The sequence below is a fragment of the Eutrigla gurnardus genome (assembly GCF_963514095.1).
Source record: "Eutrigla gurnardus genome assembly, chromosome: 3".
Classification (NCBI taxonomy): Eukaryota; Metazoa; Chordata; class Actinopteri; order Perciformes; family Triglidae; genus Eutrigla; species Eutrigla gurnardus.
The window spans coordinates 18446251-18460129 of NC_139917.1; the positions used below are offsets into that span (position 1 = coordinate 18446251).

Consider the following 13879-nt stretch of genomic DNA (forward strand, 5'->3'; position numbering starts at 1 on the left):
CGGCTCGGACGCTCCGCCTGCTCTCGCCGAGGATATTGACTTTCCCGCAAGTTAAAGTATTTAAATGTGGAGAGAGGGAGACAGATGCTGGACGTGGACGAGGGGCGAGCACACGGAACACGCGTGTGGGAGGAAAGGTTGACGTTGGGAGTTTTACTATCTGCGCATCTTGTGGGAGGAACAGCTGTGGCATCGCTGCACTAACCCGCGTCGTGGGATTCATTCAGCTTTTTCCTTTCTTTTTCTTTATTTCACAGCAAATTCACAGCGCGCGTCTGACCGCCGATGCGCAACCGACCCGTGCGTAAAACTAAAAGTAATCGCCGCTGCTCTGCCGTTGAACGTCAGCGAGGATTTATTTCCCACAGAGTGATTGACAAGGGGAGTTTTTGATGGAGGTGGTTTGGTGACAGCGACACTTTCTCCGGACTTTCATTCGGGATTCAGCGCCCTTCAAATCTTCTGGACTTTTTTTTTTGGTTGTTTTAATGTTCAGTAGAGTGGATCCAGTTTACGGAGCCCTGACAGCTCCGGATCTCTTAATTGTCCCGGTTATCGCCGCCTATGTGTCGCGACAGGGGGGGATCAAGTGAGCTGAAATCCCCATCAGGAGGAACTTTATTTCCCAGAGCTTCGAGCAGCGAATCAGTGGAGTATTCATGAAGCAATATTTGAACTATTACAAGATGAGGCTGAGAACATCGAGGTTAGGTTATCTGTAAGTAAAGAGGTGTCAAGATTACACGGCAACTCACTGAATTGTAGTCACAGGTTCGATGTTCTAACGTTGTTTTCTTTCCCCCCCTCTCTCAGGTTACTTCAGTTCACGGCGCTTTGCTTTTACGCACAGGTAACTCACATTTCCACTGCAATAAAAAAAGCATTAATGTGGCGTAAAGTTCTATAATTAAGTAGGTAAAACTTAACAGGTATGCGGGCGCCTCGCTAAGCGGCTTATAACTCAGCGTTTCTACATGTGCAATAGGCTGCAATAACAATGACAACATTTTATTATGAGCGCGATGGCAATTGGCAACAATTCAAACATCTTGAAAAGAGGTAAAGCTCCAACCTTAAAAAAAAGTAATTGTTAAAACACGTGTGGATGGAGAACGGCTGAAATGAGAAAAAAAGAAGTGGAGAAGGGGTGAAAGATCATCGGTGGTAAAAACAACCTATCAGAGGGAAATGTCTTCCCCGAGGGTGCGTGAAAGCATCTTAAAAAAAAAAGAAAAAAAAAGAAGCTACTCCAGGCCTGCGTGTTGGCTACAACAACAAAAATGAAAGAAGAAAAACTATTACTTAAATGTGATGATTGACATAACCCACCGTGGGCCTCGGCTCTTTGAGCAAGCTTTACAGTTGACTTTTTTTTTTTTCAATCTTCCCTGTGTTGTAAAGTAAAAAAAAAATCTGCAACATTAAAACGTCATTTAATATTTCATGACATGTGTTTCCTATTGTCCGACAGAGCACGGTGCAGTCCCCTCCTAATTTCAAGCAGCATGTCACCGAGCAGAGCCGCCTGTCGGACCGCATGAGCCGCAGGTTGACACGAACCTACCAGCTGTACAGCCGCACCAGCGGGAAACACGTCCAGGTCCTGGCCAACAAGAGGGTCAACGCCAACGGCGACGACGGAGCGGTGCACGGTAAGAAACCAAAACGCAACTTATTATTAAAAATTAACTTCTTCTTCTTCTTCTTTTTTTTTTTTTATTACTACTAGCTGTATGTCTTTGGGCAGGACACGGGCAGTTTATGAGAGAAATATCGCGAGATTATAAGTGTAATTAGCTTTTTAACGCGCCTCATAAAACGCTAATGCTACCGGATGTGGCGTATAATTAAATATTTAATTATACTTTTATTTGTCATGGCTGTCCACATTTATTAATCTATTTAGCGAGAGCACTTTTATAGTCTTTGAAACTTTACCTAAAGCCCCAGGCCATCCTTTCTTACATTTAAATGCTTTTTATAACTCTAGGAAACAATAAAATATTAAACATCTTCACGTTGCAAACACGAAAATTTGCTGAAACGCAACGGTGCTGAAAAGAAGTAAATGTTATATGGTTTTTGGCAGCCTGTAGGGAAATGTTTGAGCCAGGAGAAACAGCAAGTCCAAACATTAGTGGCATCAGTGTTGCCACCTTTTTATGGCCTTATGAAGATGATTTATCTCTCCGGAGTTTTTGTACTCTAGAAAGTGCTTGACACCTGTTATGATGGACTTCACGGGGTGAAAGTCTTTGTTTCTAGCAGGGAAAACATTCTTAACCCTGAATGGAGCAGAAATCCTGTCACCAAAGGACTTCGGCGTGTCCAGCCATCTTTCCACCGCAGCCACCACCACCATCATCCCCTTCTCGATGCCTGCTGCCTGCTTTTTTGGAGGCACATTTTATGAGGAATTTTCATTGCTTTACAACTCAATGTATGACTCAATTTATAAGGAGCGGTGAAGTCAGCATCTTCACTTTATACCTTTTCCTCCCCTTGCCTCTCCTGTGTGCTCTTTTGTCTTTGACATTTCTCGGCCTGCTCACACACATGTATGCACACAAAGCGAGAGAGAGAGAGAGAGGGAGAAAGAGAGAGAGCGAGTCAGTCATGCACACATTGGCTACACATCTTAAGTGGGTGTCACTCTTGTAACCAGCCCAAATCTGACCGCTGCTCTGTGCTCGTGGCTGCGTCCCTGACCGCAGAGATCTCACTCTCCTTCATCCCCAGGCCGAGCTGCATCGCAGCACAGCGCTTACAGACGTTCGACAACAATCGCGCCGTGCAAAATCACTATCATTTGGTGCTATTCTGGAAGGCTCGCGTGCTCCTGCCACTGGACCACAAAAAGGGAGTAGGAAGAGGGAGTTTAGATGTGATCTTCACGGTTCTGGTTCACTGCTCATGTAGAAACAATTAAATGACGAACATGATGTAGTTCCAGTCTTCGGCGTCCATAAAGAATACATTTCTCTCGGGCACCGTAACACATCACAATATGCACCCCTGCCCCGTTTCATAACTGGGTTATTTTCATTATTTGTGATCCGCAGCTAAACTGGAGGTGGAGACGGACTCTTTTGGAAGTCGTGTTCGCATTAAAGGAGTGAAGACGGGATACTACATATGCATGAACAAGAGGGGGAAGCTGATCGGCAAGGTAATCTGCAATTCATAGTTTGGTGGATGACTATAGCCACATCTTGAAGATTTGTTCCTTGGAAACGTTATTCCAGATATACAGCTTGTGACACAATTTTGGAGCCATAACAAATTAGATTTTTAATTTATCTGATCAGCCCTCTCAAGGTTTCAAAGGGTATTTGATTGTCTGAAAATAAAGAGGATGTTTCCGCTTCCTGGAAATGGTCCGAGGTACCTCAACGTCTCCCCCTTCTCTTTCCCCAGCGGAAAGGTCGAGGTAAGGACTGCATCTTCACTGAGATTGTTCTGGAAAACAACTACACGGCGCTGCAGAACGCCAAGTACGAGGGCTGGTACATGGCTTTCACGCGCAAGGGCCGTCCGAGGAAGGCCTCCAAGACCAAGCAGCACCAGAGGGAGGCCCACTTCATGAAGCGTCTGCCCAGGGGCCACTTGCTGAGCGAGAGGAGACCGTTTGATGTCCTACCTCTCCGTGTCCCTGCGCACCCTTTGACCAAGCGGACTAAACATTCCCATCACCAGCGCTTGGGGGGTCGCTGAGTAGTGAAACCGCTGAGGGAGAACTGTGGACGAACCGGCACAGAAGAACCACTACAAGGGGAAACAAGCGCTCCCGAGATATTAACTTTTACTGTCAAGTGCCCATACACCTTTTGCCTCATTTTGTGGACTGTGTAATTCTTTGTACTGGATTGTATGTAACCATTGACTATCTAATCTGCTAGTTATTTCCAATTCAGACAAACTATAGGACAGATTTTTACTTATTAAATCGGGGGGCAGTTAAAGCACAAAAGAACTCAATAATATTGTCACGAATGAAAACCTCTGGTTAGAAGTTAGCCAGCTCAGCAACAAAGAATGTTTAAAAGAGACACGAGTACAATGAAGCTAGACAAGGCAGCTATCTGTGGATTTTCTTGTGGTTGCAGCATCTGAGTCTCAGTTGACACCATATCCTGCCTTTAGGAGGCCATTCTGGAGAATTTTTAACCTCTTTTTTTTTTTTTCTACATATATGAATATATTTTTACTGTAAAAATGTAAATGACGTCAAATGATGGAAATATTTATTGTAGAGTGTATATTAAAACCACTAAAGAATCATTTCACAAAGCTGCACGGCTTTTCTTGTGTGGTTGTTTTGGGATGGAAGGCTAGCATACATTGTTGGTTGCCCCCCAAAACTGTTGTTTTTTCTTTTTGTTCTTCTTCAAGCTGGAGACCCAGATAACTGAGGGGCAATATCTGTGACAGGCTACTGAATTCAATGTGCTCAGCAAGTGAGACTTGGGCCTGAATGGCCCGAGCTATGCATTAAAAGCGATGAGGTCAGCCCACCATTTTGGCCCAAACAAAGGTTACCACCATGTAGTTGCATTTCTCACGATCGCACACCGTAACCCTCTGATCAAATGGGCCCTTTGTGAAACCTCATATAAAAGGGCATGTTATACAATAGTGGGTTCGAATAATAACACGAGGAGGGGTCAGTTATCAAAAAGAAGCCAGTCACACAGGGAGGGGTAAGGGGTGGTATGGGGGGGAGTTGAAGGGCTGCAGAAAAAGCATCGGGGCCTGTGTGGCAAAATGTGGCATCGGCTGAAAGAGGGGGAATGGCTGGGAAGAGGCATTCGGGAATGAAAGGGAGGCAGAAAAGAAACCCTCTTCCCAGAAGCAGTTGAGCATGACCATCAGAGGCCAAACGACAGGGGAGGAAGAAGACCCTGAACAGAGGGACTCGGCTGCTCTCACAGTGCATGAGCTGGATGTCCAATTTGTTAGTTGGTGTTTGCTGCTGAATTTGTTTTACAGCAGCTCCAGTTGTGAAGACTGTAAAGAATTAAATTGTGAAAATTAAAGACTTTACAATGAATGCTTGGTAACAATATATACTAGTTACGAGATAGATTTAAGTAGTATTTACATAGAACCTTTAAAAACCAATCAAGCATGGAATTTCATTTTTGTCAAATGTTTCAAAAGAATTTACAAAACAACAGGACAGGCTGGGTTCAAAATGTTTTTTTTTTTGTATCCCTGTTCTTTCCATCTAGAAGAAGACAAAGCACAATAGTGCAAGAGACCTGTGGTTTTGTCTCTGCTTTTTACACTTGCTCTCTGGGTTTGGACAAGTGGTAAAAAAAAATCCAAGGAATCACAAGGTTGAAACAGGTTCAGTTTAAACGCCATTGTCTCTTTTAAACAGCACTGTTGTTTTGTTTTATGTATTTCTGACTGGACTGTTTTTTTTTTGTTAATTCAAACTGGTGAAAAAGTAACCAAATAGCATGAATCTGTACAACTCTTTTTCTTCTTTACCTGTCATATGTACATAAAAAAATAAGCGAAAAAGCACGAAGTACCGTCTTTATATTTGTCCTTGTTAGTCAATAAGATCAAATCCATTTGGAACAAAACCCTGCTATGGTTGCAACTATGGCTGACTTGTGTGTATGTAGTTAGAGTCAGAATGACCCTCTGTTGTAGAGGAAAACAGTAACACTAGCTTGCTCGCTGAGTTTCAGTAATAGCTTTCAGGGTGGCCGACTACATGCAAAGAACACGAGGGTATTCAGTTTACACAAATGGGTGGTGCTCGTAACAGTGACCCCGGAACGAACAGGGATGAGGCATTGTGTGTTTTGAGTGTTTTACAAGGACATCAATGAAAGGAGGGCGGTAGGTTATGTGACCCCCATCAAAATTGCTCCCAAGTAGGTTTGGTAACACAAACCACAATTAGACACTGTTGTAATACAACTCAACTTTTTAATGTAAATAATTGAATGATTGAAGAAATAATTGAAAGAAACACTCATGGTCCACCTGAGAAGTTAATCAATCTGTATCAAATATAAATGGCAGGACACAATTAGAAGCTGAACCATTGAAAAGGCACTATGCAAAGGTCTTCTTAATAAAAGGATCAGTGCAAGAAAAAGAGACGAGGGCTCACATGTGACTGGAAAATGATGCAGCGCAGTTCTGCTTTAAATGCAACGCAGAATTATCGTCTTGCTCCCACAGTCCAAATTCACTGAGTTTTGCAGTCGACGTCCCCTTCGCCGGTCCCCTTTAGATTCTTCAGCTCCTTTAGTAGCTGCTGTTCAAGGGTTAAGATCTCGTCGGGTTTCTTATACTGAGAGAGAAGAGACAAGCAAAATTATCAAATTATCAAACATTTTTCCCACACCCCCCTCCTGCAAATCCTTCACTGTAATCATGTTCAATGAACGTTTAAATATTGCATTTTATTTTGATTGCTGAACTCATACTGTTTGGGTCCCTCCACTCAACTTTTTTAGGTTAGAACACATATCTTTAATGGTTACATCTTTATATTTAAAGAATTTGGTAATACAACAATATTGTTAAAGCTTCATTTATTTTTCAATGTTGTGTAGGACTTACGCTGACAATCAAAGTGTTGTTTACGTGAGTGAAGCTGATGGCAGAGTTGTCCAATGTCAGCTGACTGCGATCTAAATCAGTAATATTGAACTTCTTATAATACCTGGGAAGACATGGAGAGGGTTTATTACGCCACTGTATAGACAAATGTATTGTAAACAGTGCCATCTATAGGGAGGACACACAGATGACATGCAACAAGTGTACAACACAGGAATGTAAAGATGGAAAGGGAAGCCCAGCGTTCGCATGCATATTTACTTTTTGTTTGAAGTTTTTATGATGATGCATCCCTCAGATGGCTCCACAGAAACACTGAAGACGTCTTTGGGGTAGGGAAGGTTACGGACCCGCCACTGAAAGCTGGTCTTTGTGTCTTTACGTAAGAACACGGGCTGTGAAAGCAGAAACATTCAAATCCATTTCACAGATGTGACATTTACTAGTGTTTCCTCTAAAGCTAAGCAAAACGGATGAGAGAAAACAAAAATGTCCAGTAGAAAATGAAGCAGTTACACTGTAATTCTAAGGTCACAAAGATCATGAAAGAAAACCCACATTGGAGCAGTTCTCCTTGATCACCTCCGAATCCGAAGACGTGACGGGGCCCACAAGTGGCTCCCCAACCTCTACCTGCCAGTGGCCCTGAGCTCCAAGTGCGCTTTTATGACGCCACTTTCTTACTGAAAAGTACCAAACGTTTTTATAAGACACATTTATGCCGTTCAAATTTAGAACATCAGCGCTGCTGTGTGAAACTCATGACATGCTTCTTACCAATGAGCTCATCTGTTTTCAAGTCATACTCTTCTGCCATTTCTTTTCCATCTGTAAAAAGATAGTGGATCTTCCTTTTTCCTGGAGGCAGAAGTTGAAAAGACTTTTCATACAAACTAGAAAAAAACAAAAAACAAAACCCAGAATACTATAATGTATTTCTAGCGTCAGTACCAACGCAGCATTTCATGTGGCCATTCTTATGATAGTAAGCAACATATTAAATGTGTCTTTCATTTCGTAAACTACAATATTAATGCATTTTTGGTCAATTGAAAACTGCTGTAATTGATGTAAACAGAACCAACAATTAGCTAGATGCTTAAACTAGACTGTAAAGACACCCAGATACCAGCGAGTTACATTGTGCCTCTTCTGAGCACACACATATGTTTGTTTTGCCGTCTTTTTGTGTTAAATAACACGTGTAATGTGCTACAGGGACAGTTGTGCCACCTGCTTGTTGCCCAGAGACACTGATGCTAGCTAGGAAGCTACTGAACAGTCTGAGTGAATGAAAACGACTAACGTCAGGCGAAACGACACTAATGGCGGCGAGCTGGCGAAACAAATCTTACAATTTAAATAAATTATTCCTCTTCTTTGTAAATTACTCACCGTCGCTTATCAAAGCTGTTTTCTTTGAGGATTTTAGGATATCAATCCAGCTTTGCACAGCCATGTTGCTAAAGAAGTTTTGTGTTGCACGAGACAACTTCCGGTGTCAACACGTAACCACAGCAACCGAGGTCAATACACACAACTAAATCGGAAATATTTATATAATGAATCAAACTGTGAAACCGTAAAATGATTAAAGCAATAACACTGTGTTCACGGATGTCATATGTGGATTGGGTTATGATTTAGATCCAATTTCAAACGAAACGAAGCCCAATCGACCCGGAAGTGAAACTTTGGAACGAATGTTGTCGTTTTTTTATTAGTTCAGCTCTTATGATAACATCTGAACCGGGGTAAGAGCAATAATATCACAAGTTAAACAATTATTCTGCTTCATATGTGCCATTATGTTGCATATGTTGCGTTCTGAGTGAGAAGAGGAAGTTGAAACGGTTAAAATAGCGACCGTGTACTGTGTATAATGTTAGCACAAGTTAGCACAAGCTAACGGGAGTTAGCTAGCCGAATACTTTATTGCGGTATCGTAGATTGCCGTATCATCTAACTAGATGTCTGCAGTGAGTTCAAACCGAAACCGTTTCCACGGTTTGCTTTTCCTGTATCCAAATTCAATACAATGCATGATAAAGTAAACATGAATGTGGACAATGCAATCTTTTTATTTTACAGTAACTGTACGAGAGTAACTGGTTTTACGTTAACTTAGCTGGGAGTTATTCGAGATAACAGATTTTATATTTTTCGATTGTTTGCTACTTAATACTGACATTTGTAATACTCTGGAAAATATGTTTTTTACATTTATGTGACATTACTAGTTACTTTGCAGATTAATACTTGTGCTTTCATACTTAATGCTTTCACCATGAATGACTATGTTATCAATTATGACATTTTGTTAATGTGGATTAAAATGGGTACAGTGACCAGATACAACATTAAAATGTTACTTACACATTAAATATTCAATAATATAACATTGACAGGGGGGCCTCTGTCGGCATGCATGTGTGCTTTTAATTTTAATACTTAACCTTCATCTGGACATAATACTTGCATACTTTTACTGAATTTTGAATTCAAGACATTTATTAACCCATTACATGCTCCAGTCCCTAGAATTAGTATACTGCACACAGATTGTGTTTCAGATTTATGGGTGGGTTAAACTCTGAAAAGTTATAGATAACTCAATGATTCCTCTCTCCATGTCACAGGCCACTGGCTTCCCCCCTTCAAGAAACAAGATGGAGCATCGTCATGGGATTATGAAAGCCTTTCCCAAAGTTAAAAGAGCCAGAGTTTTACAAGGAAGGGATGCACCCCCAGTAAAGAAGAAACCTGAAGACTGTGATGTCACAGGTTGTTACTATGTGTGTGTTGGCATGTGTAATAGAGACTTGACAACTTGTTAAGATGGGGACTAGAAAAAAAACACATTAAGATGTGCTAGAGGATACATGAACGGGGGGGGGGGGGGGGGGGGGGGGGGGGGGAAGCAAATTACAAGTCAGAAAATGCAAATAAGCAAATATGTGTGCTTATTGTAACATGTAGTACTTTTCTGTCCCAGGAAACACGTTTGATGGTGTCACAGTGTACATCCTGCCTGCTGGAATAGGAAATGCCAGATGCCAGATCTTTCAAAGACAAATTCAGCAGAATGGAGGACAGACGGAGAGTTCGCTGCGTCCCAGCGTCACTCATGTTGTTGTGGATGACAACATGGACAGCGGCAGGGCGCTGCGCTTACTGAAAGTGGATTGTATGCCCTCTGGAGTCCAACTGGTGAAATGCATGTGGTTGAGCTTGTGCATCAGTGAAAAACAACTGCAGGATGTTGACAGCTACAGCCTCCTTTTACCCAAGAGGTGAATGACCTAATACTAATGTTTTAAAATGCAAATCTGCTTCTCATAATGATTCCAGTCTGTCACACATGAATCTGCTTTTCAGGTGTACAATGTGTTTACATGGAGACAGCAGATACATGTTAGAAAATGCAATGAGTTGTCAGTCTTAACGTCTTTTAATGTTCTCCGCAATCAGGGACTCTGAAACACTGCACGAACATAAACAAGTGCTGAATGCCAAGCCTGCTGCTGCTGAAACTATTGTGGAACCAGTGTTACGTCAAGCCACTCAAGAGGAGAAAATAGACATGGTATGTTTCTAGGTCATGTGTACAGGTTTAACAGGTTTTGCAGGCCTTCTGTCAGTAATAGTTTTGTACAATAGGGGACAAAGGGTAGATCTTGAACATAAACAGCAATCTCCGTGTGTTATAGTTTAAAATTACGTTTTGCTCTCAGACACACCCAGACACTATAGAGGAAATGCAAGGAGATGAAGACAGGGTCTCACAGAGTGACCTGGAAGCCCTCCTCACTGGCCAGCACCCCAAAGACGAGAATCCTGGCCCTAGCCTCGACCCTGGTCCAGACTCTGCTGCTCAGATGGTGGTCTCAGGGAAGTGGGTCTGCGCCCAGTCCTCTCAGTCCAAAAGCAATAACTTCAACAAAAACATCACAGACAAACTAGAAGTGCTGGCCAAGGCCTACACACACCAGGGGGACAGGTGGAGGGCGCTGGGCTACTCCAAGGCTGTCAACGCACTGAAGAGTTACCACAAGCCTATTACATCATATCAGGTAACCTAATGCAGATGCTTTGAACATTATGCTGTTAGTAGTGTCGGTAATGTTTGTGGTTGTTGGACATACAGTAGCAAGTACTTTTATTGGATGACAGGCAAGTACACAGATTATTTTAAGTGCGTAATCCTTAATCCTTTTTGAGTCTAAACCTTTTTTTAAATTTATTTTAGGAGGCTTGTCAAATCCCAGGAATTGGAAAACGTATGGCCGATAAAATTGACGAGATCATGGAGAGCGGCCACCTGCGGAAGCTTGACCACCTTGGGGAGGCTGTGCCAGTATTGGAGCTTTTTACTAACATCTGGGGTGCAGGCACTAAAACCGCGCAGCTGTGGTACCAACAGGTAAAGCAGGCACACATCTACACAAAATCATACAGGCATACTTGTATTTAATGATACTTCACGATGCACTTCAACAGTGACAAGATAAAAGATGTGTCGGGTACAGTTCACCCCAAAATGATAAATTCCCCCCCCCTCTCACCTGCAGTGCTATGTATCAAGCTAGATTGTTTTGGTGAGAGTGTTGGAGATTTAAGCCTTAGAGGTTTCTGCCTTCTCTCAGATATAATGGGACTATACGGCACACGGCTTGTGGTGTTCAAAGCCAACAAATACATTTAGAACATACTCAACTCTTTCCAGAAATCAACATTATCACACAAACCTTCTTGTGAGAAATTTTATGGTTTATGGAGGAAGTGTTTTGGTGTCAACTCTCCCTTTTTAAACTGTGGCCTATACAATTTAAACCCTAATTAAGCTGGTAGCTAAGGCAAGGAGGCGAAGGGCTAATATATATGGTACTATATTGTCAGAAGATGTCTTTAAAAACATGTTATTTGTCTTTTAGGGATTTCGCACATTGGAGGACATCCGCACAAAAGCCCACCTGAGCAACTCTCAGAAAATAGGACTCAAACACTACGATGACTTTCTAGACCGCATGCCCAGGGAGGAAGCAGCAGCCATAGAGAAAGTGGTAATGCATCTTCATTTGTGACAATGTCTCCTTTTATCATTCTGTGTTGACTGAAATATGTTTGCATCTTTCACCGCAGTCGTATGTTTATGAGAGCACAGGTGGTGGTGAGATACTTCTGAAAAAGATTCCCCCTCTGTAATTTGGGAGCAGAAGGCTTTCAGTCGGAAAAAGTTTGTGTCAGCTTTCCTTGACTGCTTGATAATGGGAAAACCAGTCTGTGTTCTCACAAAGTGGAGCATCCCAAAGGGGAAAGCTAACTCTTGAAACCTAAAAAAGTAGCTGCATCTTAGGTTAGCCAGATACCTGTTCACTCCAGAGCGTTGAGTACACCGCTAGTTGTTTTCATATTGTATTACTTGGATTTTATTTTTCCTTCAAACCTGCCAGATAGAAAGTGCACATTAGATAGATGACAAAAGCATGTGTCCTCCCTCAGGCTTGTCAAAGTTATATGTGATGCTTTAGCAAGCCCACTGCCAAGTATTTGGCTGGAAAGAGGTAAAAGCTTACTACTTCGCCATTGGCATAGTAAAACAAGACAATATACAAAGTAAACACTGATTTTCTATTATTGAGAAGCCTCAGCTTACAAATATTCCCATCACTCCCGGATAGATGATATATTTTGTGTCTTTTTTGGTGTGTTTGTGCAGCTGAAGGATGCTGTCCAGACAATAGAGCCAGGCCTGTTGGCGATGGCCTGTGGCTCCTACCGTCGGGGAAAGGCCACATGCGGAGATGTTGACGTGCTTATATCTCATCCTGATGGCAAGTCTCACAAGGGGGTTTTCAGCAAAGTATTACAGATCCTCCATGAAAGTGGTAAGCGCCATCTTCTTTAGCTTATTCCCAGGTTTGTTTTCCTGGAGAGAAATCATAAAAACAACAATTTATTCTTTAGGGTTTTTGACCGACGATCTGGTGAGCCACGAGGAAAACGGAGAGCAGAAGAAATACATGGGCGTGTGCCGTTTGCCAGGACCCGGCCACCGCCATCGCAGGCTGGACGTCATCGTCGTGCCCTACGATGAGTTTGCCTGTGCTCTCATGTATTTCACCGGGTCAGCGCACTTCAACCGCTCAATGAGAGCCCTGGCAAAGACAAAAAACATGAGCCTATCGGAACACTCTTTGAATAAGGATGTGGTGCGTCAGGGTAGCTTGAAGGTGTGTGGCGGCATTCCATTCACTACACCTACAGAAAAGAATGTTTTTAGTCTTTTAGGCATACCATACAGACAGCCTCAAGAAAGGGACTGGTGAGGACTCGTCAATCACAATGTCTTGTCTAGGCTTTATGAAAAAAAATTATGATGAATGGTGATGACAATGGGAAAACTGCAATTATGCTCGATTTTAAGAATGTTTTACCACTACATATATCATGCATGATCCCTGTTTTACTTGAATGCTTAATTTATTCTACAGACTAAAGGGTTGGGTTAAAGGTATTACTTAAAGGAGCAGTGTGTAGGATTTGGTGGCACTTAGCAGTGAGGTTGCAGATTGCATCAATCTCCAAGTGTGTTGGAGTCCTACCATGGCCTTCAGGTAGCATAAAAATGCGAAAGGCTCTCACTAGAGTGTGTACTGTAGAAACATGACGCAGCAACATAGTGGACTCCATGAACCACGAGTGACTCCATCATTCTTATTTTCAGGTCATTCTTCCATTTCTGCGAATAAATCCCCCTAAATCCTACACACAGTTCCTTTAACCCTATTTATATCTGTTCTTCCATATTGTTTATGTGGTATGTGCTGAGGCTTTCAGATGCACACCTCCTGAAACGATTGCTTTCATTTTCATTTTGTCCCAATTGTCCCAATACAATGTAATGATGGAATTTTGGATCCAGAGCCTTTAACATTGCTATTTATATTTTGAAGGGACATTTTCTTCAGCAGAAGTTAGCTGGATTAAGCTGAGTAACCAAGACCATGTTAAAAGATACGTTACTGAAAGTTTTAAAAATGTTGATTAGTAAAACTTCCATTTAACAAATCTGGAAATAAATGTTTTAACAGGTCAATCCAAAACTATGTCCAGGACTAGATGTAATTTGAGGTAAAGGGGGAAATATGTAATATGGAATTGTTTTAAAAACTTTTAATATAGCAGATGATTGATATTTTATGTATATTTTATGATAGATTAATAATGGTAATAAAGCATACCAAACAGTAGCAGCAGATTTCTTCCTGTGTCTAACATGAAAATAGTT

At 41.9% G+C, this 13879-nt stretch overlaps 3 protein-coding genes across 4 annotated transcripts in view; 2 read left to right on the forward strand and 1 right to left on the reverse strand.

Moving 5' to 3' along the window:
- The window catches only part of dpcd (deleted in primary ciliary dyskinesia homolog (mouse)), a 183095-nt gene extending 175020 nt beyond the window's left edge, over positions 1–8075 (reverse strand). The window contains exons 1-6 of one of the 2 annotated variants that reach the window (XR_014596910.1): positions 7984–8075; positions 7366–7446; positions 7147–7271; positions 6850–6983; positions 6589–6691; positions 6141–6316 (exon numbers count right to left, since the gene is read on the reverse strand). Coding sequence is in view for 1 of the 2 variants with exons in the window: in XM_084006667.1 (XP_083862793.1) it covers positions 6212–6316; positions 6589–6691; positions 6850–6983; positions 7147–7271; positions 7366–7446; positions 7984–8047 (612 nt within the window). In the remaining variant the exon portion in view is untranslated. Of the gene's footprint in view, positions 1–5539; positions 6317–6588; positions 6692–6849; positions 6984–7146; positions 7272–7365; positions 7447–7983 lie in introns of those variants that run through there. The other variant, XM_084006667.1, reaches the window with a different exon arrangement.
- fgf8b (fibroblast growth factor 8b) lies at positions 86–4522 on the forward strand. The gene is made up of 5 exons (XM_084005129.1): positions 86–718; positions 814–850; positions 1472–1652; positions 3063–3169; positions 3418–4522. The coding sequence occupies exons 1-5, from the start codon at positions 660–662 to the stop codon at positions 3712–3714; spliced, it is 681 nt and encodes a 226-aa protein (XP_083861255.1). The 5' UTR covers positions 86–659; the 3' UTR covers positions 3715–4522.
- A 218-nt stretch (positions 8076–8293) lies between the features above and the next one.
- Positions 8294–13807, forward strand: poll (polymerase (DNA directed), lambda). The gene is made up of 9 exons (XM_084006660.1): positions 8294–8342; positions 9228–9372; positions 9584–9881; positions 10060–10174; positions 10323–10661; positions 10838–11011; positions 11523–11651; positions 12308–12476; positions 12556–13807. The coding sequence occupies exons 2-9, from the start codon at positions 9258–9260 to the stop codon at positions 12915–12917; spliced, it is 1701 nt and encodes a 566-aa protein (XP_083862786.1). The 5' UTR covers positions 8294–8342; positions 9228–9257; the 3' UTR covers positions 12918–13807.
- Positions 13808–13879: the final 72 nt, after the last annotated feature.

What these genes read in the sequence shown, in the direction of transcription:
- fgf8b (XM_084005129.1), top strand. Translation starts at nt 660, where the DNA reads ATGAAGCAATATTTGAACTATTACAAGATGAGGCTGAGAACATCGAGG. An exon ending in ACATCGAGGTTAGGTTATCT is followed by an intron (nt 719 to 813) that starts GTAAGTAAAGAG and finishes CCCCTCTCTCAG; the next exon opens with GTTACTTCAGTTCACGGCGC. An exon ending in CGACGACGGAGCGGTGCACG is followed by an intron (nt 1,653 to 3,062) that starts GTAAGAAACCAA and finishes TGTGATCCGCAG; the next exon opens with CTAAACTGGAGGTGGAGACG.
- poll (XM_084006660.1), top strand. Translation starts at nt 9,258, where the DNA reads ATGGAGCATCGTCATGGGATTATGAAAGCCTTTCCCAAAGTTAAAAGA. An exon ending in AGCCTCCTTTTACCCAAGAG is followed by an intron (nt 9,882 to 10,059) that starts GTGAATGACCTA and finishes CTCCGCAATCAG; the next exon opens with GGACTCTGAAACACTGCACG. An exon ending in CGCAGCTGTGGTACCAACAG is followed by an intron (nt 11,012 to 11,522) that starts GTAAAGCAGGCA and finishes TTTGTCTTTTAG; the next exon opens with GGATTTCGCACATTGGAGGA.